This window comes from Lachnellula hyalina (assembly GCF_007821495.1).
Source record: "Lachnellula hyalina strain CBS 185.66 chromosome Unknown contig00114, whole genome shotgun sequence".
NCBI classification, from domain to species: Eukaryota; Fungi; Ascomycota; class Leotiomycetes; order Helotiales; family Lachnaceae; genus Lachnellula; species Lachnellula hyalina.
The window spans coordinates 76,337-99,594 of NW_022157228.1; the positions used below are offsets into that span (position 1 = coordinate 76,337).

At 47.9% G+C, this 23,258-nt stretch overlaps 3 protein-coding genes across 3 annotated transcripts; all 3 read right to left on the reverse strand.

Annotated features, from left to right (window-relative positions):
• Window positions 1–627: 627 nt before the first annotated feature.
• LHYA1_G007502 (uncharacterized protein) lies at window positions 628–2,838 on the reverse strand (the record flags this gene model as incomplete). Its single annotated transcript, XM_031152431.1, has 1 exon — window positions 628–2,838. The coding sequence occupies one exon, from the start codon at window positions 2,836–2,838 to the stop codon at window positions 628–630; it is 2,211 nt and encodes a 736-aa protein (XP_031003657.1).
• A 9,081-nt stretch (window positions 2,839–11,919) lies between these two features.
• On the reverse strand, window positions 11,920–13,679 carry MEP3 (Ammonium transporter; the record flags this gene model as incomplete). Its single annotated transcript, XM_031152432.1, has 4 exons — window positions 11,920–12,649; window positions 12,700–13,151; window positions 13,203–13,534; window positions 13,610–13,679. The coding sequence occupies 4 exons, from the start codon at window positions 13,677–13,679 to the stop codon at window positions 11,920–11,922; spliced, it is 1,584 nt and encodes a 527-aa protein (XP_031003658.1).
• A 2,340-nt stretch (window positions 13,680–16,019) lies between these two features.
• On the reverse strand, window positions 16,020–23,222 carry LHYA1_G007504 (uncharacterized protein; the record flags this gene model as incomplete). The annotated part of the gene is made up of 2 exons (XM_031152433.1): window positions 16,020–17,516; window positions 17,568–23,222. 2 exons carry the CDS (start codon window positions 23,220–23,222, stop codon window positions 16,020–16,022), a joined length of 7,152 nt encoding a protein of 2,383 aa, XP_031003659.1.
• Window positions 23,223–23,258: the final 36 nt, after the last annotated feature.

The following is a 23,258-nucleotide window of genomic DNA, read 5'->3' on the forward strand; positions in this document are numbered from 1 at the left end:
CATCATGATGTGGAGGAAAACCTGTTCAAATCAAATTTGTCTCACCAAGCATATAGAAACCAAGCGAGTAGTTCATTAACATTTATTGATAATGCTTATCTCAACTTCTATCATCACCACACATCTCATTTGACATGTTTTCTCCACATCTCCCCCGTCCGCTCGCATTTCCCTAAACCCAAATCAGGTAGTGGAATAGCAGACAACACCCGCCCAGATTTAAGCATTAAACATCCAAGTACATGGTGTGCTGCCAATGACAGGCAGCGTGGTATCGATATCAATACAAAAAGAAATCTCCCAACAAGACATAAAGTTGACGCCATCATGCAAAAATCTAGTGCAATGCAATCCCAACCAGTCCATTCATCTCCAGTTTCCGATAAGTGGAAGTCCAGTAAGGTATTGAAAACGCCAGAAAAGATATTTCGAAGCCAGTCATGATCTACTTTTGACTTGCTCCGCTAAGTAGCGAAGGAGCGACGCATTTGCCTAACACCAGGGTATGCAAGAGTATTTCGAAGTGGCGCTAATAATGAGGAATAGAATAAAGATTTGTGGATATGTATAATGAGGGCACCTCAGCTAGAAGGCGACGCAAACTGAGGTCCAATGAGAAGCGAAACATCACACCCGGTCGGCACCCAGGTTAAGCCAGCTCATGTCGTTGTTCGGCGGTTGAGGGCGTGATCTTTGGGTTGTAGGTGGCGTTGGAAAGCGTAGATCCTGTGTCAAGTTGTTGGCGGCATTTCGTGAAGTGTAGATGCTTTCCGAGTAATTGCTACTCGGAGCTCGACCGTCTGCCCAATTTGATCGATCGACTGGGGTCCACGAATCTTGTTCGTGGACACTAGCTGGTACGCCACTCGAGTAGGCATCATAATGATCATCGGTATATGATGAAAAAGTACTCATAGAACCCGATCTTTCGATCTGACCTGACATCTCTCGCGAGGGAACATCGGTAGAGAGATGTGCGATAGTTGGGCTGCCTGACGCAACCCTGTTTAATTCTGGCCGTCCTCCAATTTTTAAAGGAGGTGGCATGGCTGATGCCTGGGTGACACCGCTCTGTTGTCTGTTGTCCGAGTAGAAAGAATCCGTATCTTCCCCATAGGTTGTCCGTTTCGATCCGAATCCAATAATATTCAGGGCGCTTCCGCCAGACCAGTATCTATTCCACCCCGAGCTCCGTCTCATACTCCCTCGTCTGCCTGGAGCTCCTCTTGGTCTTGTCAGAGGTGGTCTGTCATCTATGAAGGCCACATCGTCTCTGGCTGGCTCCTTAATTGAGGCCAAATGTCGTTCTTGTGGTATAGGTTTGCTGATCGCGGTTTTGTATTTCTTATTGAATTGACTGCTCGAGTCGCTGCTAAAACTCCCTTCACCCTTTTCACTACCTCTCTTATGGCCGACTCGCCCCATCAAAATCGCGACGGACGAGAATGACCCGTTTGATGCATTCGGCTCGTGCCCACGGAACTGTCTCGTCGAACTCCTTTGCGGCAAGCCTCTGTCTGCGAAATCCATGGCATCTTTCTCGTCTGGGATCCCACTTGAACGCCGTTGATGACCAGCGTCAGCATACTGTTTCCGTTGCCTTCGCCACCGGAGAAAAAAAAGCAGAACAATCAATATAGCAGCAAGACCTAGAATAGATCCCAAGACGGCGCCAAGGATCTTCACTGGAAATGGTGGATCCGAGCCATTAGATTTGGCAGCCGCGGCCGCGGCTGACGTGGTCTCCGATGGCGATGAGGCGGTAGTCGATGCTGTTGTCGAGGCAGCTCCGATATTCCCGGTGAGTACCCCCTGATTCTCGGCCTTGGTCAATTTTGCCGTGGCGTTGACCCAAGTATTATCCCTTGCCTTGAACATACATAGCACGTCCTTTTCGTTTCCACCAGATATCACCACTAGGCCACTCTGATCTTTAGCCATTGACCATGATGTCCTTGTACTTGATGGTACCAGGGTATTATTGTAGGCTGGCCAGTCAGCAACTGTCAGGTTGCCCCTTCTCTCTAGACCCGTCGGGTTCTCCTCCTGCCTGCCTTCCAGGCTTCTCGAGCCAATGGGTTTTGAATTCTGAACTGGATTCCCGTCGGCATCCACCAAAAGAGTCCGATTAACAGCATTCGGTGAGACTGACATATCAAAGGTATAGAGCGACTTGCTAGAATCATCGCCATTAATAACAATGGACTTGATGGCTGAGGAGTTGTAGAGAGGAGCGGCCAGAGTCGCATTTGAATCCACCCAGCCATCCGATGGGCTGAATATCATTGCTTTGGTGTTGGTTTCACTTCCTCCAATGTACATGGCATGACTTTCAGACCACTGCATCAGCAAGGGAGATACACCGGGGGGTACGGTAGCTGGGTATGCCAATGCGGCATATGGCTCAGAAGCTTGAATGGTAAACGTTTGTGATGATGGAGCCATAATGCCATCCTGATTTCCAGCAAACACAAGAATTGAATCCGAAGCATTGAGATAAGCCGCGTTGTGATATACTCGATTTTGGGTGACCGGCACGGTTGGCTCTATCGTCTCCCATTTCGCATCTGCAAACGTGTAGCGCTGTAATCCCTTGTAATCACTGGAATTGGACGTCCCGCCGACGATGTATAATGCTGCAGCACTCGTGTCATTCTTCGGTGTAGACTTAACACAAACTCCTCCCTTCACCGGAACTCCCATATCTAATTCCATCCATTCTGCGCCCTGCGTTATGGTGAGCGATTGAAAAGCCTCCGAGGTGTATGTGTAAAGAGTGTTGTTGAATAAAGTCGAGCAAGAATCCTCCAGGGGATACTTGGGTATGGGAGGAGGCATGATGGTATCTTGAAGCCCGTGGCTCGATGGACGCTCCCCCACGATGTCGGTCTGGCCGATTTTCCCTTTCCTAATGTATACTTATTGAGGCATAGTAGGCAATGACGTGCCAATAATAGTGTCGAATCCAAAAGAAAGGATGCTATTGAAGCGGTCGAATTGGAGTGACCAAGCTAGTTCGATGCGAAAGGATGCAACCGCACCCACTTCTCCCAAATAGTCTCGAGTGACTTCTCGTCTCGTCCCTAGATGCCCTCGCAAGCAGAACCTTGAGGTAGGAACAGGTGTACTCCCGAAAAATACTGGTTGGGCAAACTTTGAGGTGCTGTGACCAGAAATCAATTGAAACGAACGGAGTGAAAGATGGCTAATCTCAGCGTTTGCCCGGCTCCCGTTGAAACTCCTCTAAGACGGAAGAGGATTCGGCACCCTCTTGCTGCTTGCAATCCTGCCACGAGTCGGATGAAGGTCTGGAGAAGCTCTGGCGTGATTGAAACACGAGATGGAAGAGACTCGAGAAGCGAATAGTCGAACGATTTGAATATCCCGAGTACGGCGAGGACCTGCCCGGCAAAGTTGATCTACAGACCACACCTAAAATTTGGTTCCGCTGTAATCAATGCAAAGTGATGCTTGGACGTCTTGGGTGACAGAAACAAGTCCAGGGTCGTCACAGATATAATGATATCGAAGCAAAGTAATGTCTAGAAGCAGATGGATACGTCGGTATCGTGGAGTGTGTTGACGTGCAGGAGAAGATAGATTGGGAGGTTGAAGTCTGGAAGGGTTTGTGCCAGACAGGCTGCTTGATGATCCTTCTGGTTGGGGTTATTGGATTTGCTCAGCAATCTCTCCATCCACCGCACTCGGTATGGCTCGAGGATGGTACCATACGTTTTCGTGACTATGGGCCGGCGAAGTCTAGCGTGTGTGCGAGGGAGGGAAGGCGCTGCTGAGTCCGCGTCAAACCCCTGGAAGTGGTGCTTCTCACTCAGGCAAAAAGGAAGGATGCGCGGAGAGGTTGGGGAAGGAGGGAGGTGGAAGCGTGGTTTTGCAGGGTATAGACGTGGCGCGAGGGTTTGAAGCGGATCGCAGGATAATGATAAGCAGCAAAATGATCAAAAAGAGGGAGAGGAATCATTCCCAATGTCTAAGATACTCGTAAAAGTTTATCGATGGTATTATGCAGCGGCTGAATCGCTGATACTGTCTGTATGGGCTGTTAACTGGGCGGCAAAGAGTTCATTTGAGTTCATTCGAGTAAGCCTTCCCCTTCACAACTTGACTTGTGAAAGACACAGACGTCTACTCCGTTCACAAAAACTACGCTTCGACCACGAGGTCCCCGAAAATAACCCAAAATCGTGCGGCACTTTCACTATTTTGGTATGGGGGCACAATCGGGACCTGGCTAGTAGCTGCCGTGCCGTCTGTACAGTACCTGACACCCTACCCTTTGGGCATGGTGTGGCACTGTGGACAGCGTGAAACGAAGACTGGGGACTGGCGAATCACTACTTTCGGAGTAGTCAGGGGCACTCTGTTTGGAACTTGAAGACCATGAATCGCATGCACGGCAACTGCTGTTCTGGCCATGCCGTTCATACAGTATCTTGAGTTTACTTTCTTTACCTTCAGCTTCATGTTGATGCTGAGACAGCACATGAACTGATGACTGACTGCCTGACTGACTGACTGACTGCATCCAGGTTAAATGCTGCGCTGCGCTGTGCTGCGCATCGTAAGTAGAAGTAATCTACTGGTACGATTATGATATCTGCATTGTTTAGGGACGTCTCCTTCTATATTGCCCAATCAGGGGATTTCGTCGGCATGCTGAATGTGGCAGAGAGACTCCCCTGTCTGCATTATTATTTATTGGTTGCACCACCTGAGTGGTCAGACACGACACGCACGTACGAAGTACGGAGGAAACGGATCTGAGTGAGCCTGCAAGGGCGAGTAAAAGAGGGCCGGCACTTCTGTCCCAACTTCTCTAGCAACCAACCTCAACCTTTTATCGGATACAGACTGGAGAGTTTCTAACTGCCTGCGAGTCCCCAACAGCAGCATCATATTTATCGCAAGCGCACGTTCTGATGGTAATGTTAGCTTCGAGAAGTCTAAAAGCTCTTGATTTCCATGATCCAGCTGCCGTACGGTACTGTATGGCTCGCATTAATCCAGGCTTGTCTCCTTAATTCGCTTGAACCGCCATGACATTAGGAACATTTTCTCTTCGACGATGCTTTAAGCGCTCAACTCAAAAGCTCATTTCTCTCTTTAATGCTGATCCGTTCTGTTTTTTGGTCATGTGCTTATTTTTTGTTGGCTTCAAGCGCGCGCAATAAAAAACTGTCTGTGATGCGCTCTGCTCGCCTGAGCCAATGGAACCTGAGAACACACCTCAACGTGCTGCACCAAGAACAAATTCGCGTACTCAACATGAGCGCGAGGAAGAAAGCGTCTAGGGAAGTGAAAGGGCTGAGATCAGCTTGAACTCTAAAGCTAGAAGTTTAAACGATCTTGTTCACTTCGTCGATCATATCACGACTCGTGATGGTCGTCGGCCTATAGCTGATGTGATAGAAGACAGAACTTCAAGGCACTGTGCGTTTACTAGAAGCTTAAAATGGGTTCAGCATTGTGGCGGTAACAGTCACAATTCACCTATTGAACTATTCCGTCACGCAATTATCACACCGCCAGTCTTTATTGTCGCATTCAGCTTCTCTCATAGCGCGGTGGACATACTTCGTTTGACTTCGTTCACACGGACTGGAGCCCTTTCAATTCATTTTTATAATGACTGAACATAGTTTACTAGTGCTCGGGACGAAGGAGAGCAAAGCGTGTTGCGTCTCACTGCTTACAACATTTCCCATGGGCTGTGACTGCACATTTTTGGTATGTCAATCGGCATACGCTCATGATCTTTCTTTCTGTCCTTTGCACGTGGTGGAAAGCCCTGCTCAAGCTCTCCGTGGGTTTCACTTTCATTGTCTCATTGATAATGAGGCCATATGCTGCCTTTTTCCAAGAAGCACAATCTCGACCTTGAGGATACGATGTGCCATATCCTATAAAATAATCAGTCTAGATTTCAAAGTTCGCCGTAGATTCTTCCTTCTGAAATGAGATGTCCAAATGAGCTATGACGAGGAGAAGTTTGGAGGAGTAGAGTCGCTCGTGGCTTGTTTGAAGAATCGTCGAGGAGATCCTGATGCTATGTTGACTTTACCAACTATTGATCACTATCACCCACCCACCCCAAGCAATCCCACACCCTCGCCTTGAATAGGAAAAACAGCTTTGTTTTCCTTATGTTACGCCGATAGCGACAACTAAATGCCATAATAACAAGTACTTCTTTTCAAATCTCCCCACATGCCCTCTTTCCCCTCTATACCTAGCAAGCAGATATGAATATGTCCTCTTACTTCTTCCCCCCAATACCGTATTCGAGGAATCATTCCCCTCCCTAACCCAAAGAGGAAACTTGCTTGACCCCACCATCTGGGCGACCCGCACTTATTTTAAGAACATACCGATCCGATACACCGCATGCCAGCTTCGTACAATACGTACCCCCATTGCATATAACACGTTTAATCAATCCCTTGAAACCCCATGTATGCTCTACGCTCCGTACCGCATAGTAAATTTACGACAATGTCCCCATAAAAACACGCGCACGTGGAAACAACGTTGCCTATAGTACAGTATATCGAGAGGATCCACATCCCTCCCCCCTCCCCCCCGATTATACGAGAGAGGCTCAGACCCATCCGCCACACCCGTACCAGGGACGCGATCCGATCGAAAAGGCAGGATGAACATGAGGATGAGAAGGACCGATACAGATGGATGGTTGTTATGCTCTATTGCGTGATGGCTATCCGATGTCCGGGGAAGGATCTGGATTCTGGAGGATGCCATGGATGCATGACGAATGTGGATTGCGGTTTGTAATTGATAGATAAGGAAAGGTTCAAGGGATACACAATCACAACCACAATACCAGCTGATAATAATATTATATTTAATTGAGAAAGCTTACGACATGTCAGTTAGTTAGTTGATGAAGGTTGCTTGTAGATAAGTCCATGATTTCTTGTCTCGATGCTTTATTTGACGAAAGAGGGAAGTGCCAAACAGATAGACCACAACGCAACACCACACTGCACAAAACAGTCCAATGTCTTTGATATCAAACTGCCGTGTCTTCAATACAGCAATCCCATGATCCTTTAAACACATTTCCTAGCAAGCGCCCTAGTTTCACATGATCATTTCCAACGTTCATACAATAATAGGATTTTGAAGTGCTCTTTCAAAAAGGAAGGTCAGAGTGCTACATAGCCGAGTGAGTGACTTCGCCCCGATATCATATCAAGATACTAGATCTATCTTGAGTATCCTGTTTGAGACTCATCGCCTTTGTTGCAGATCGCAGGTTGTGTTTACATTCCTCCCATTCGGGCATGACATACATACATACATACATACATATAGTCTTTATCTATAATTGACCTCTCCCCTCCTCTTCTTTCCCACACCCACACCCTTTTCCCCTCTTTCTTTCTTCCCCAACATCACACCCCACCCCACAACGAGTGTCAACAAGTCCAAAACCCACCATAGATATGATCAATCACTTTATCTTGTAGCTTTCACTTATATTCCGAACTTTATCAGATAGATAGATAGTCCCAATGAAAACAGAAATGGTCTCAAACATATAGATTAAGTCTCAGCTCCCAATCAATTGCAAGCTTAGACTCAAAGACATACTCGCTCAAGCCCCTCCTTCAATATCAATCTATAACCTACCTTACCCACTGTCAGCACCAGAATGATGGTTTTCAACTACCGCTGCCCCTCATGATCAAAAACCCAACGCTATAGATGGCATATGTCTGCTATTACTAATCCAGGGTCATAGTCTTTGGAATGGTATCTGTGTAACAAAGCATCATCTCATAAGGCCCGTTCCTACGTGCATGCATACATCTAGACAACGTGAGCTTGATATTCCTTGTGCCCACCCCCCACTCCACAACACCTCACATCCCTACGAAAACGAGGAGATGTGAGATTCGGTGCTGGGTTTCATGTTGATGCCTAAATGGTCGGTGCAATCACAGGTACACTGAAGCAATTACTGATTGTTGTTGGAAAAGTGATTGGTTTAAAAGACACTCACTCAGCCGAACGAAGTAAGTCCTGGTGGTCCAAGACAAAAATGAGTGAATTGAAACTCCGATCAAAAGTGATAGCCAATATAAGCTACCTAACAATAATGCTTACAGGGAGAACGCCTCATGATAATGCACCATGCGGGGTGGAGTGAAATACTAAAAGTCCATGTTATTCAATGCCGCGTCTGGCGTGAGCATGCGTCTAAGACAATGAGCTTAAGAATCCTTGTCCCCCTTTCCCAAATTGCCAATAAACACCAAAAGCAGGCTCAAACAATCCACAAGTCATCGTTCTCTCCTCGACTCAGCTCATAGCTCAAAACTGCACCGGTAAAATATGTAAGCATTAGTCTCCACCTCCGTGGCCGTGTACTCTTTCTCGCATCCCAAGGCTCACTTGAGGGTTGAGGGGAAACCGCAATGCCCAAAAGTGGGACTGGATTTTTATTTTTCAAAAAACCGACGTGTTGACTGAAAGGGAGTACGAGGTCCAAACGAAGCATCACTACCGGACCGTGCTGCGAGAATCTATTTTCCAACCTGGTAAGAGTGAACAGAGCAACTGCGCCTATCTGTGATGCTACAATGAGAAGTGATAGCTCTGGAATTTTGGCAATCATGTTGAGCCGATGGTAATGTATAAGTGTCGGTCCGTCGGCGTCGGGGGTATTCCATATTTCATTGATGGTCTGAAGAGAACCAGGGGTTTAGCAAAGGTCCCAAGGATTGTGAAATCTCATAACATACCGTTACGCTACTTAAAACGTCATGACATATCGTGCTCGGAAGGCCCAAATTTCCCATGGGTAATAGTTGCACACTAGTTCTAAGTGCCTGAAAAATTGCCACACCTTCAGGAGATGAAACCTTGTCAAGGTCCGGAAAGAAGTTTCTGATGCCCGGAAGTTTCATTGGCTTTAAGGACTTTAGCTTCCTTAAATAGTCTTGCCAGCACGTCTTATCCGCTATAAAAGGTCGAGGCGGATTTAGAGAACGCTGCGTACAGGAGGAGAGTTAGCTAACTTATATTTCAATCACCGTTTACGAGTAAACTTACACGTAGAGCTTCAGTGGTCAAGTTTTGATTAGGAACCTTCTCGGAGACTCTTTCCATGTCTTTTATAGCCGTAGTATTAGCCTCGGCACTTTCAAATGTGGGAGAAAGTGTGTCTGCGGTGTTTCTGGCATCGCTTTTGGTACAGTTTATATCAAAAAAGCCGCGAGCATGTTGCACGATGGCTGGCTGGTCGCATCCTAGAGCCATCTGAGGTGTCAATTCGATCTGAAAGTCCCTCAAAGGTATAACCAGAATGCCCCAGCCCCTATGGATGATTCTCAGCAGCTAACAACAACTAATAGTTACGGTGTTAGTACTTACATTTTGTCGATTTCAACTGTTGGATGATGGTCGCTTGAGTATCGGAGATGTAAGGAACTGGGTCCCAAGGATCCAAACCCACGGTTTGGCACCCATAGATCTAATGACCACAGGTTCCCGCAGACATCAGTGGCAAAAATCGAGTCAGCGTCAAAGTCTTGGTCACTAGAGAAATCTAGCGATGGAATATTGTGACCCATGCGACCGAATAATAATTTATAACCACGATGACGATCTTCGTGCGCTGAGATTGGATGGGAACTGCGTAATGGAAACGCTTCGTTGGGGTTAGAAGAACCGTGGTTCGATAATTTACTCTGCAGTGTATTTCCTTCGATCGCAAATGCAAAAACTGTGATCTGATGCTTGTTTGAGCTGACAGCTATGAGGCGTGAATTTTGGTGCACAGCTAGCCCCCAAGCACTTCTACCCACATTCTCATGGAACATAGGAACCGTCTCACTGATCGAACCCCTCTGCACCGTCAAGCTTCGACTGATTTCAGCATTCAGTTGGTGCGTATAGTAGGCAATGATATCGCCATCGTCGCAAGCCATCAAGAGGACCTCGTGAATCCCAAGGTTGCCTATGACTGTGAAACTAGGATTAGCTTTCCCCAGAGCAAGACTGTTTTGCGTTTATCTTACTCATGTGATTGACTGAATGTGGGTGGCTCGAATCGATGTATCCCCCGGCCATAATACCATCGGGGCCTCGTGGTAGAGCAACCTTAATGTCTGGAGTTCGAGGTAGTTTCTGCTTTAGGCCCTGAGGAATTGAAACATGTATCGTGCCTTCGTATGCTGCAAAGTAGAGCTGTGATACATTAGCATGGTCCAAGCAAGTGAAACATATCAGCAACGAGCAGAAAGTCAGAGCTGCCGCTTGAGGCCCTCGCCATTTTCAATCACTTATAGGGATTGAGAGATTCAAGCGAGGAAAGGCATGGTGCCAGCATACATTGTATCTCTGGGATAATGCAGTCAGGTTCATTCTCCATTCTGCATGATCTGGTGGTATATATTCGCCAAACCGCTCCTTTGACGATTGGTATGCAAAATTCCCGACGCCAATCTCCTGGAAATTTCTGGCCTTGGGCCTATCCATATTGGGTTCGATGTCTTGAGTCGGAGCTTATCAATGCCTTGGTGAGATGGGACATGTTTACAGGTCTTGAGTGAAGGTTGAAGTTTTGCTCCTTCCCCCTCGAAGCTTGTTGACGTTCTTAGCGTGAGGCTACAGGCGAGGCTGTCGTATCGATAAGCAACTAAAGCTTAACTGTACTGTTCACAAGAACAAGACACTTCCTGCTTGGCGAAGTTTTCAAGTGTATAGTACCAGCCCAGCCTAGCTAGCTGTCACTAGCATTTGAATAAGGATAATGTATTAAATGTAAAAACTTAATACCCTAGGTATAGATACCTACCTAGGTACGTCTTACAAACTCAAAGTAGCAAACTTGCATGCATGCATCCCATGACACCGTCCCCATCTAATATAACATGCCACAAACACTTAACCTCTCTCCCTCCTTTCTTATTATCTCAACTCCCGTACGTACGTACTCCGTCCAAGAAACAGTCTGCGGAATGAATTGGCATGCACAGGCTGAATTTTGGTGCATACACGTGACTTTATTCCGCATACTTTTTCTCGGACGGAGAGGTATTCCCCTCCACTTCCACTTCCACTTCTCCATGTACTTCCTTATTTACAAGAAGTCTATGGCTACGTAGTATCTACATGATGATCTCCAGTACGCTACCGGTAATAACCATTTGATTCCCGTTTATAAAGATCCTTATCGTTATTCTTTGTTCTTATCGTGAATGTGGGAGAGGAGTGGAGGGACACTACTGTACAGGAGAATGAGAGGCAGGGATACTGATAAGGAGGACCATGGAACGCCACTCACTTACGACGTACACTTACGGATACGGGGGATTGTTCTGAGACGGGACGGGAGGGACGAGTGGAGTGGCTACTGTAGAAGGGAGGGGATGGAGGCGCTTCTGGGGTGCATGCAGGACGCTGATGTCATGGTGGCTATTTTGACGTCTGTCGGTCTGGATCTGGAGTTGAAGGTAGGGTAATGTTTTGTAGGAGGTTGAATCGGAGCATGAGATTGGAGATTGGAATGACGATCTATAGGTAGGTGGTTGCTTGCATGTGCTTTATTTATATAAGTCTACTTTGCATGCTTGCTGTAGGGACTGAGAATACAGTGTATTCTAGAGAAGAGTAAGTGGATGCCGCTTGGTAGGGAGCATTGAAGAAAAAACTTGTGCAAAAGTGAGTATAGATTCGTAAATGCATATAGCTTTTGTGACAATATACATATGTACAATTATATGGGGTTAGAAATACAAAAAGACAGGTTATGAATGGCCAGCATACTTTCAGCCAGCTGGATATCGCTAATTGACCCAACTCCTTTTACCCAACATGTCTAAAGATGAATCCAAAATTCTCCATCTCATCTCCATGTTCCCCCTCTTTCACTCATAAGCCATTAGTAGCAGGTACAGGTTTTTCGTTGTGTTCATCGGCATCAATACCCTGAGCATGACGATCGCCTTGAATCCCAGTATGCGCATTTCCAGCATCCCGCTCCGGTGAATGTCCATTAATCATATCGCTGTGTTGAGGGATCCCGTACCTGTCTCCCGCGGCAACATTGCTCTCCGTCTTCTCGGGCTCGTCCTTGGCGGGTGTCCACGCAAGGTAATCTCTGCGGACCTCAACGTAATCGTAGGCGAACTCGCCGAGTTGATCATCGTCCATACCAAGGAGTTCGGCATCCTCTGATGCACGAAGATGTAGGCCGGGGATGTAGTTGATGATGTAGGCGATAATGGCGGACATCACAAAGGCATAGCCGGTGCAAGCTACAATGTAGGCAACTTGGATGTAAAGTTGCTTGTAATTGTGATTGAGCCAGCCGCCGTTTATAGCACCGTTTCCATTCACACCGTCTAATCCAATAATGTAGTCGGCGGCGAAGAGGGCGTTGAAGATGAGACCGACTATACCAGCGATGCCGTGCTCAGCGAAGACATCCATGCTATCGTCGATGCCGATCCAAAACTTAATCTTAGTTGCAAAATTAGAAACTATGCCAGTGACTATGCCGAGAATGACGGCTGCCCATGGTGGGATGAAACCAGAGGCTGGGGTGGCAGCGACAAGACCAGAAATACAGCCGGAACACCAGCCAACCATTGACCATTTCCTGCGATTGATTGTTAATAGATTCTCATGCATCTGGAGAGGTGAGATTACCTTGCAAGACGGTAATCTAGCAAGCACCAAGTGATTGAACCGAACATGGCAGCCAAACATGAGTTCCAGCAAGCCATAACAGCACGAAGATTGGCACCAAATGCCGAACCACCGTTGAAACCGAGCCATCCAAACCACAGAAGAATCGTTCCCAGTGTAATCAACGAAACATTGTGGGGTCTGAAGTTCAACATCATCTTCTCTTGACGCTTGCCCAACACCATCGAGTATGCGAGAGCCGAAAGACCAGATCCGATTTCGACAGGTCCACCTCCAGCGTAGTCGAGAACTCCGTATTTGTAACCCCATCCGTTGACGTTCCATGCCCAGCATGCAAGGGGGCAGTATACGAGTGTTGCCCAGCAGAAGATAAACACCATGGCTGGAATTAATCGCCCCCTTTCAGCAATAGCTCCTACTACTATTGCAGCTGTAGTAGCACAAAATTGTAGCTATAGAAAATTAGCACATAAGCGGGTAGCAGATATGAAAAGATTGCCCACCTGGTAAAAAGAATATAGCAATTCAGGAATAAGTGGTGATCCAGGTGAAGGCGTTCCCAGAACACCCTTCAGACCAAAACTTCCCAAATTTCCGATGAATCCATTTGTTGCAGAAGGGCTAAAGGCCAGCGAGTAACCCCAAAAATACCATTGGAACACAATTACGGAGAAAGAACCCATACACGCCCATATCATGGAAAGGGCAGACTTTCGACGTGCCAATCCCGAATATAAGAAGCCCAGGCCCGGAATCATGAGCAGTACCATGCATGATGAAACGATGATATACGCCTGGTCACCCGGATCGAAATATACGTTCAGATTATCGACGGCTGTAGTTCGATTGAAATGTTAGTATTGCATTCCACATGCTTTAGCAAGGGTTGTGGAAAGTGGAGGTTTCTTACCGGAATCGCCGCCAGTTTTCCCCGTACCATTATATGGCTGAGGGGGCCCAATTGGCGTATACGAAGACATGGTAAAAGGGGGGTCTCTCGTGCAATTGGATTTTGTATCTTGGGTACGAGTATAGATGGTTATGCTTGCTAAGGTCGGCTAATGCCCGCGACGTAATGACGTAGTATTGATGTGTACTTGTGACCAGACGAAAAACGGATTTTCTTGTCGAAGAAGGCGAGAGCAACCAACGACTGTACAGAGGCAAGAGCAACACAAACAACTCGTAACGGAGGAGATGAGGAGATGAGGAGATGAGGAGGAACAGAAGTCGGCGAAGACAAAGGACGTGTGATACGTCTCTCTGTCGTCGTAGAGGCGGTTGACGAATTGTCTAGATCTAAAGTATAAGACAAGCCAGAATGATAAAAGGCTAAAGGAAATCGAGGATTGGGCACGACTCTTTATTAGGACTCGCCCAAAAGCCGTACCATGAATCCCAAGCCAAGACCCGCGTTCGCCCTGCACTACTACTAGTAGTGGAACCAGCCCAGCATGCGCCTCGCCATGTCCCCGTAGCTCTCCGACTTGTTCTCTTGCATCAAGTTGCATGTCCATGCCATGTCCACGGAGAAGTTTTCGGGAGGGGCTCCTCAGTGGGAGTGAGTGGGGAGATCTGTAAGTACCTATGTAGATCTGCATGCCGTGTTGACACAGGAGCTTCCCTGCAATGCTCCAGAGCAGCCTCATTCGCTACATTGTTTTTTTATATCTCAAGGAAACGTGGTGGTCTGAAGAATCCTTTCCTGTATCATGCAACTCAGATGGGCGGATTCTTCTATGGGACAATAAGTTCGTCTCAAACATGAGTCTTCTTACTCAATGAAGCGATGAGGTAGAGCGGAAGGAAGTTTCTACCGTGACACAAAAGGCGAGGCACCCCTCATACAGAACGAGCAGGGTCGGACAGAGCGTGGGGAACGTGTCATTGTAAGATTACCAAGCATGAACGAGCGATATCGCCAGCTTGAGTTGCTTCGAGCAGGCAGGCCATCTTGTTATAATTCCCGCCCACGCGAGCAAAAAAAGTTCGTTTTAGCCCAGGGTGGTCTACGGAGTATGCATGGCATACAAGGCGGCGCGAGGCGGCGACAGGGGTGGAATAGCTTCACGGGGTGGTTTAAATACGGAGTACCTTAAATCGAAAACAGAACCAGTCATATGGCTTTCTTTCAGCCACCGAGGTGCCTATAAGGTAAGAAATATCCACAGACTGTGGGGTAAAAGTGAGGACAGCGGGAAGAAAGAGTTTCATGCGGCAGTTTATGTATATCAAAGAAGCTTCTGTATCCAAAAGACCAATTCTGCAATTGAGTCTCTACAGACAAGGAAGCATCTTTTAGTAGCATCATATCCAAGAGGCATAGCTTACAAGACGAACAGCACACTTCTAAAAGTATCAGGTTAAACCTCGAACCTGTCATCCTCTCTCTTGAAAATCTTTCTTGCAGCAAATGGCTTTTTTTTTTTTCACGAGAGAAGAGAAAATTGCAAGCTTCAGGTACCAAGCCAAGTCAGGTCCAAGCAGAGCAGCATGAGCATAAGCCCCCCATTTGGGATTTAAGGTGTCAACCTTGTACGCTCATGGGCCACGAGACAGGAGACAGGAGACAGGAGACATGAGAAATTTTCAGTCACCAAATTCCACTCCACGCTTCCTCTGCCGCGCTCGCCTGATGGAAGAAAGAGAAGCAAAGCAAATGCCATGTCATGTAATGCATTTGACTTGGCATGACGTCCATAAGGTAAAAGGTATTAATTCCAGCTCTGAGAGAGGCCAGAGATAAGGCTTTCCCAAACCGTTTGAATGAGGTATAGTTCAGCTTAGCCTTATCTTTGGAAGTCGTCGTTGGAGCTGGCCAATCATGTGGGCTGTGACAGAATATTTTGACATCCGGATCGGCTTGAAAATCCGGCAAGTGGATAACGGCAACAGGGTATCCTTGCACTTTTGGATTGAGCCGCTGTTATATTCTCCACGTGATTTGGATTCATGTGCTGATCCCTTGTCGAAGGTGTCAAGGTTCTCAATAGCAATCTGGATTAGATTTGGGCTCACTAAAATTTTGAAGATATACCGAGATTGTTACAAGTAAAGGCTCGTTCGTATGGCTAGGTATGAGTAGGATGCTCCATCAAGACGAGTCACAAGCTTTACTGTACCACACAGAAGCCGAATTAGGTATTGAAAATCAAATTATGCTATTTCTGGATAAGAGGAAAATCTACAAGCTACCTAGGTACAATCAAATCCTACAGTCGTAAATTTTTGTCCAAACCAAAGATAAAACGCCAACGCCATAAAACCATGCGGGCATAAAGTCATCACCAAACTAAACCAAATGGATATCCGCCAGCCATCTAAAAAACGCTCCCTTCGCCCCCAGGCATGCTACTCTGCAAACTCATCCGCGAGTGATTCGCAGCCATATCCTCCGGACTGAAGACCCTGACCGATTTCTTCGGCTTCGCGACCAACACCTGCGCAGGGCAGACGACAATCTCCTCGTCTCCTTCTCCACTATCATCGCCTTTCTTGACGACTAGTGGGAAGAGCACAACTCTCACGACAGCCTTCTGCGCTTCTAGCTCCTCATTCGAGACAGTATCCCCGCTGCGCTCGTTCATCAGCGCCGCGTTGAACGATACTTTGCTGGCAAGGTCGCCATTGGCATCGTATTCTGGCTGCAGGGGTGGGAGCATCATGTACTCCGCACGCTGAGTCCGCATCTCGATGGAGAGATCTACTGCCGCTTTCATTACTCTCTTCAACTGCTCATCGATCTGCGCCTCGAGGTGACTTGGTGGAGGAAGGATCTCGCTAAGTGTTTCTAATATTGCGTGAACGACGGCTTCGGTATCCTGCTCTCGTTGCTCTATGAATGCATCTCGTTTCGATAGTAGTGTGAGTGTGGTAGCACGCCATTGATGGACTGCTGCTGCTGGTCCGACCTCTGACAGTAACTTCTCCAAAGATTTGAGCTTCTGCCGTTGTTCCCGATCCATGCCGAACAGGTAGCGTGTGAATATGAACTCCCAAACCATTGTCATTGTCATCGACATGAACACGTCTCGGCGCTTGATTCTATCTGCGAGATAGTTGTCTACATCCGAACCGTCCAAGATTGCATTATCGAGTCGGTCAATAGTCTTGTCATTGTTGATCTCGCTCGTAAGCCTGCAGGCTCTCATATCGGAGAACTTCGAGAACCGCAGAACCCATTGTTGCACATGTTGACATAATTGTTGGCAGGCATTGTCAAAGTAGTCTTCGTCTCGGATGGTGAGAAAGTCGCTGTCGCCTGCTTTCGATGCTAAAATTTGCCTTTGCATTTCCCGAATCTGCTCCTTCGCGGACTCCAGCTGAGCTCGCAATTGAGCAATCTCTTCATCTTTCTCCTGTACAGACCTCTGAACCTCATTCCTCACGATCCCTTCCATGCCCCCCGATAAATTCCTATGCGCATCTCGTGTTTCTTGGAGTTCGCGGGTGGCTTGCGCATGCTCGGCTTCCAGAGTGCCATATCGTTCGCTATGTTGCTGTCCAATCGTAGCATTTGCGCTCGCCAATCCATCATTCACTTCTGTAAGTCTTGTAACTTCATTTTGTAGCCAGTCGAGCGTCCTCTTGAGACTGTCAATCTCTGCATCTTTTTCGACGACTGAATTAGATCCTTGACCTGATGCTTGTAACGTTCGTTCGGCTTGCGCTTTTGCTTCTGCCAGCATGCGATTTTCGGCAGCTAATTGTTCGAGTTTGGACTCGAGGTCAAGGACTTGCATGCTTTGTCTTCGGCGCATGGAGTGGGGTCGAGTTGGAGAGCGGGGTGAGCCCATGCGGCCTTCACCGAAGCCATCCTAATTAATTATTAGATACGACACATTATGATGAATCGCGATTCTACTTACATAGACATCCGCCATGTCCTTAGCCCGGACGCGACCCTCGTTGGCTTGTGGGTTTGTTGCTGTTGACGATGAATTTGATGGCGCGGCAAGCTCAGCTTCCTTAGCGAGGTCAAGCTGACTTCGTTGGCTGAGAGACCGCAGATCCCCGCTGATTTTGCGATCACTACGGCGGAGCGGAGGCGTACCCGAACGGTGGCTGTTGGCGCTGTCGGATCGAAACTTGGGGTCTGGAGTTCTTAGTCGATTGATGTTCGATGTGGACTTGTGACTCTGTGCGCTGTCTGGCCGTTTCTCTCCACTCAATTGGCGAGCGGCTGCGAAACCTAGGCCTGCCGCGCCAATGGCAGCAGTACCGGCTGCAATAGCGGATTCATTGCTGATCTTGGGCCGCTCAGCCTTGGGTATTTGTGCCTGGCCAAGTTCCGCGTATTTCTCTTCCTTGGGCTTTGAAGATCGGTGGGAATCGGGTGATTTAATCCGCGGCACACTTTGCTTTAAATCGCTTTCTACTTTTGGTTTGGCGGAGCGTAGATTGTCTGAAGATTCGAGTCGTTGCACGCGTTGCTTCACAAGACCACCTTGACTCGGTTGTCGCGATCCATGAATGGTGTCGGTGCGATGAAGTCCTGCATGTTCTTCCCGGTGAGATGGGTGGATGTCTTGTTCATGATGTCTTGCTCTTTCTTCCGCCGATCCATGGATCGTCTGAGTGCGGTGGAGGCTCGTATGCTTCTCCTCTTTGTCTTTTTGAGATGGAAGAAGATCAATACTTGAGCGCTTTTCGTCGTGATGCTTGTCTACTCGCTCGTCTGAAGGCCGCTGAGCCTGGAAGAAATCTATATTCCTGTCTTCTTTCGGCTCATGTAAATCGTGACTGCTTCGTGAACTCTCTTCACGGCGGTGCTTGTCAGTCACAACCTTTGGCCTCAAGGACTTGTCAATGGCGACCGTCTCTGCTTCTTCATCGACCTGAGGCCACGCCAAGCTAGCGATGGCATCATCCGAGGAAGACACTGGCGCTCGCGCGTGCATTTCCCCAGCTGGCGAAATGTCATGCATATGGACACCACTGTCACGGACGTGCTCATCATGAACATCTGCGAAGGCCCCTTGGGGTGGAATTGGCGACTCTGTAACAAATGCGCTGTCTCTATTGGCATCATCTTCGTGGTGACCTCGTTTAATTTGAAGATCAGATTCATGTCGAACTGGGCTTTCTTCTCTGACTACCGGCAAGTCTGAAAATCCAGTATTATATCTGCTCTTTCGGGATGGCGTACTTTCGATCGGTTGTTCCTCGAAATCGACTCCTCTATGCTGAGATTGGCTAATCGATTCAGATGGAGTTGAGGCGTTTTGATGGCTAAGCAGCGGTATATCAGTAAGTTCTAGCGGTGTCGATACTGGCTGTTGAACATTCGAAGTTGTCATTATTGGTGGAATTGGAGGTGTCTGAGATGTTTCGTCATGAGGATGCTTTAGCTCTCTATCGATTTCACTTGGCTCGTGGGATGCGACTGGGTCTGCGTGTGATTGTTCTTCCCGAGGAGGGGACCAAAAACCATCATCACCATCATAATCTTTCTCTTGGCCCCTTGATTCTTCAAATTCCTTAGGGTCAGCACCCTCCCAAAGCGCAGGATCGTCGAATATGTCATCTCTTGGAGCCCTGTGATCAATGCTCATCTTACGCTTCTCCTTCTTTGACAACTTTCTCGCTGGCGTTGAGGCGCCACTAGCAGAAGTACTTGGTTCGCTCTCCTTTCCGCCGGACTTACTGAGAATAGCTGCACCAGCCAGAGCTGCTGCTCCCGCTGCAGCTAGACCTGGGATGCTGCTGTTCTCGTCCTTGGGGATATCTTCTCCAATCGGAGGACGGAAGGACTCTGCCATAGATGGTGAACCGATTGACCCAGTATTCTTCTTCTTTCCCTTCTTGCCTTTCTTTGTAGGTCTGAGGAAGTCGTCCACAGGGGACGCTTCGGTTGTGAGTGCGATGTGCGAGAGAGATTCGTCCTTTGCAATATCTTCAATGACTGGTAGTTTTCTTTCCACCTCAGCCTCTTCGACTTCATCAGCCCAAGATGTCAAGGCAGCTTTTGCCAGTCCAACATCACCAGGTATGGTAGCATCAAGAGTAGCTTGACGCTTCCTCTTATCCTTCTTGGATGGTTTTCGAGAGAGGTCGGTTGGGAAAGCATCGGTATCCTCGCTCCCAAAATGCTCTGAGGTGGGAAGTGAAGCGCTCGTTGTGTCTCTAGATTTGTCCTTGAGAGATGGGCTCATTTGCTCAATATCAACAGGATTGACAACCAAGTGTTCTGCTGCGATGGAAGGCCCTTGCTCACGAGAACTCTCTGTCGTAATAGGTGAGTCTTTTGGGAGAATATTCGTGGCATCAGCCTCCGTATGAAGCCTAGATCCTCGTTTTCCTTTTTTGTCCTTCTTAGATTTCTTCGCGAACCCAAAACCATCATCTTGAACTGTCCCATCTTTGTCATCCAATTTCTCACTCAAGGGTTGCGCAAATTCTTCAACGGTTTGAACTCCAAGAGGATCGGAAGACGGCTGTTCAATCAAGCCTTCAGTTTCCAAATACTTTTGAGGTTTGGTGCTAGTCGATGTTTCTTCTTGTGGCGTTGAAAGGCCTGTCTTGTCCTTTTTGGACTTCTTAGTTGAGAAGGAACCCAACTCATCTCCGGGGGCTTGCGCAGGATCTTGAGAACCTTCAGGGAGGGGAGATACTTCCAGATTGACTGGCTCCTCGACAAATTCTTGTGCATAAGCGGCGCCAGAATCCTGCTCGGTTGGTCCTTCAATTTCTTCGTCCTTGGGTTTATCAGGGGCCTCGATAAAATGCGATTCAATTTCACCGGACGGTGGTGGACCTGTGGAATCAATGCTCAGGTCTCGAGGCTCTTCGACAGCTACAATTTGTTCCTGCATTTCCTCTGCCGGCGTAGGGGGTCCAGATTTGCGCTTCTTATCCTTCTTGTCCTTCTTAGACTTCTTGGTTGAGATCGACGCCCACTCATCAACTGGCTCTTCGGTTGCCTCTTGCGCAGGTGCAGTAATTATCGGCTCCTCATTTTTGGCAGGTTCCTCGATAGCATATGGCGTTGCAGCGGACATATATGGTCCAGACTCAAAAGACTCCGTGGATAGCTCCTCTGCTGGAGTAGACAGCCTGGATTTTCGTTTCTTGTCTTTCTTGGAATGCTTCCTTGATATTGGTGGCCGATCATCTACTGGCTCCTTCAACACTTCTGGTGATTGAGTGAGTGCCGACTCCTCAGATTTTGCAGGCTCTTCAAGTATCTCTTGTGCCGGTGTGGATGATTCTGCTGTCTCAATTGGCTTCTCGGAAACCACTTCTACCGGAGTCAAAAGACCAGACTTGCGTTTCTTCTTGTCTTTCTTGCTCTTTTTGGCCGAGGAGGACCACTCATCCACAGGCTCTTCAGCCTCTTGCAAAGTAGCGGGGACGGAAGGCTCCTCAAGATGTGAAGGCTCATCAACTATCTCGCGGGTCTCAGTGGATGTTGGCAAATCCTCTAGCTTGGAGTCCTCGACGACATCTTGCGTAGGTTCGGGGAAGATCTGACTCTCACTAGCAATGGTCTCTTCACTAGGACCGCTCTTGTCTACGATCTCTTTAATTGGCGTGGCAAGTCCGGATTTACGCAATTTCTTGTCTTTCTTGGATTTCTTGGTCGAAAAAGAACCCGATCCGTTTTCGTCAGGTTCCTGGATTGTATCTTGAGTAGCAACGCTTGCTGGCGATTCCTTATTCTTAGAAGATTCGTCAATAATCTCTTTGGTGGCGATGGCGGCAAGCGGTGCAACAACGCTAACAAGCTCTCCAACTGGTTTTGTATCCTCATCCGCCGGAGTCGACAACCCGGATTGGCGCTTCTTCTTGTCTTTCTTGGATTTCTTAGTAGAAAGAGAAGCCCATTCATCTTGCTCTGGCTCTTCGACAGTTTCTTGCGCGGAAGGAGGAATGATTGGCTGATCAACCTGCTGTTCGGACGTGGACTGTTCTTGGTCGAAGGGCTCTTCAACTGACATGGAAGTTTCAGGGACAGTCTCGATAGGTGTGGTCTCGATAGGTGTGGTCTCAATAGGTGTGGACAAGCCAGACTTGCGCTTTTTCTTATCCTTTTTGGATTTCTTGGAGTGGGAAAAGAATTCGTCTTGTTCTGGCTCCTCGGCGACACCTTGCGGAGTTGCGGGCGCTTCGGATGCCAACTGTACGTCCGGAGGTTTTTCTAGGGTTAACCTGTCGAGTACGTTCTCAGATTGTGAGTTCGCTTCGGAAACTTCCATTGAGGATTGTGGAGCTGAATCAAGAGGCGTTGAAATTCCAGATGGCTCTCCTGAAGTATCCCGGGAAATGTTCTTCTTCTTCTTGTCCTTCTTCGACTTCTTGGTTGAGAAAGCATCCCAAACGCCAGTCCCTTCAGCATCTACCTTTGGGGCAGGGTCTAGTATTTCGGCAACGACAGATGCTTTTTCTTGCTCGGCCTCTTTTGATGTTGAGGATTCAGTGGGCTGCTCTTTTGTCTCGGCGGGAGGGTCCAAGGGCGTTAAGAGTCCTGATACTTCTTCGGAACTGTGCTTGGACGAGTCCTTACGTTTTTTCTTGTCCTTCTTAGACTTTTTGGAAAAGGAAAATTCATCGAAGAGGTTATCCGGCTCTTCTTGCGTGGCGTCTAGAGCTGGCTGAGCAAGAGGTCCTTCATCCAATGATGGTTCGTGGCTGGAAGAATCAAGTGCTGGGGTAGGATCTTCCAAAGATGGGACCGGGTCGTGCGGTTGGCTTGTAACCTCACCACCTTGCTCAATACCAACTGGTTCCTGCAAAGCCGTTGATACATCTTCGGTCGTCGAAGGTTCTTGCGTGCTACGGCGGTCTTTCTTTTTGTCCTTCTTGGATTTCTTAGATGTAACGTCGAATCCATCATCTTGTTCGGCAGATGGAAGAGATTCGATGTCCTTGATATCTTGGCTACTGGATGCAACTTCCAAATTCTTGTCTTCAAATTGCTGCTCTGGCGTCTCATCAAAGGTCGAGGATCGAAGCAAGCTTTGTCGCTTTTTATTGCCCTTCTTCGATTTCTTCGACGTGGAGCCAAAGTCATCAGCTGGCTCGCTCACAGGCTCGATTACAGGGCTCACAGCAATTGATGGCTCTTCACTTGAGGGATTTTGTACTGGGTTGGCGTCAGATTGCAGTTGGTCGGCAGCATCTGAAGTCGGAAGACTTTGACGCTTCTTGTCTTTCTTGGACTTCTTTCCTGGCACGGCCCAGTCATCCTCAGCAGGGGGGAATTCGCTGGGAATAGCGACGACGTCTTCTGAATCAACATCTCTGGAGTTGTGTAACGCTTCAATGTCTTTTCCGGATTCAATAGGAGCAGTCTCAACAGGAGGAGTCTCATCAGGTGCCGTGGTTGGCGCAAGACTGTCCTTCTTTTTCCCCTTCTTATCTTTCTTCGACTTTTTCGGTGTGAGGGCGAATTCATCTTCGGGCTCAGCAGCCTGAGGTTCAGGTGAAATTTCTTGACTAGTTTCTGGCTGAGAAATATCAGGTCCTTGCGACCCGCTCGCACTTGGCACCTGCGCTTCTGGCACCACGTTCTCATCAGGCATACTCTGAATTAGACTCTCGCGCTTCTTGCCTTTCTT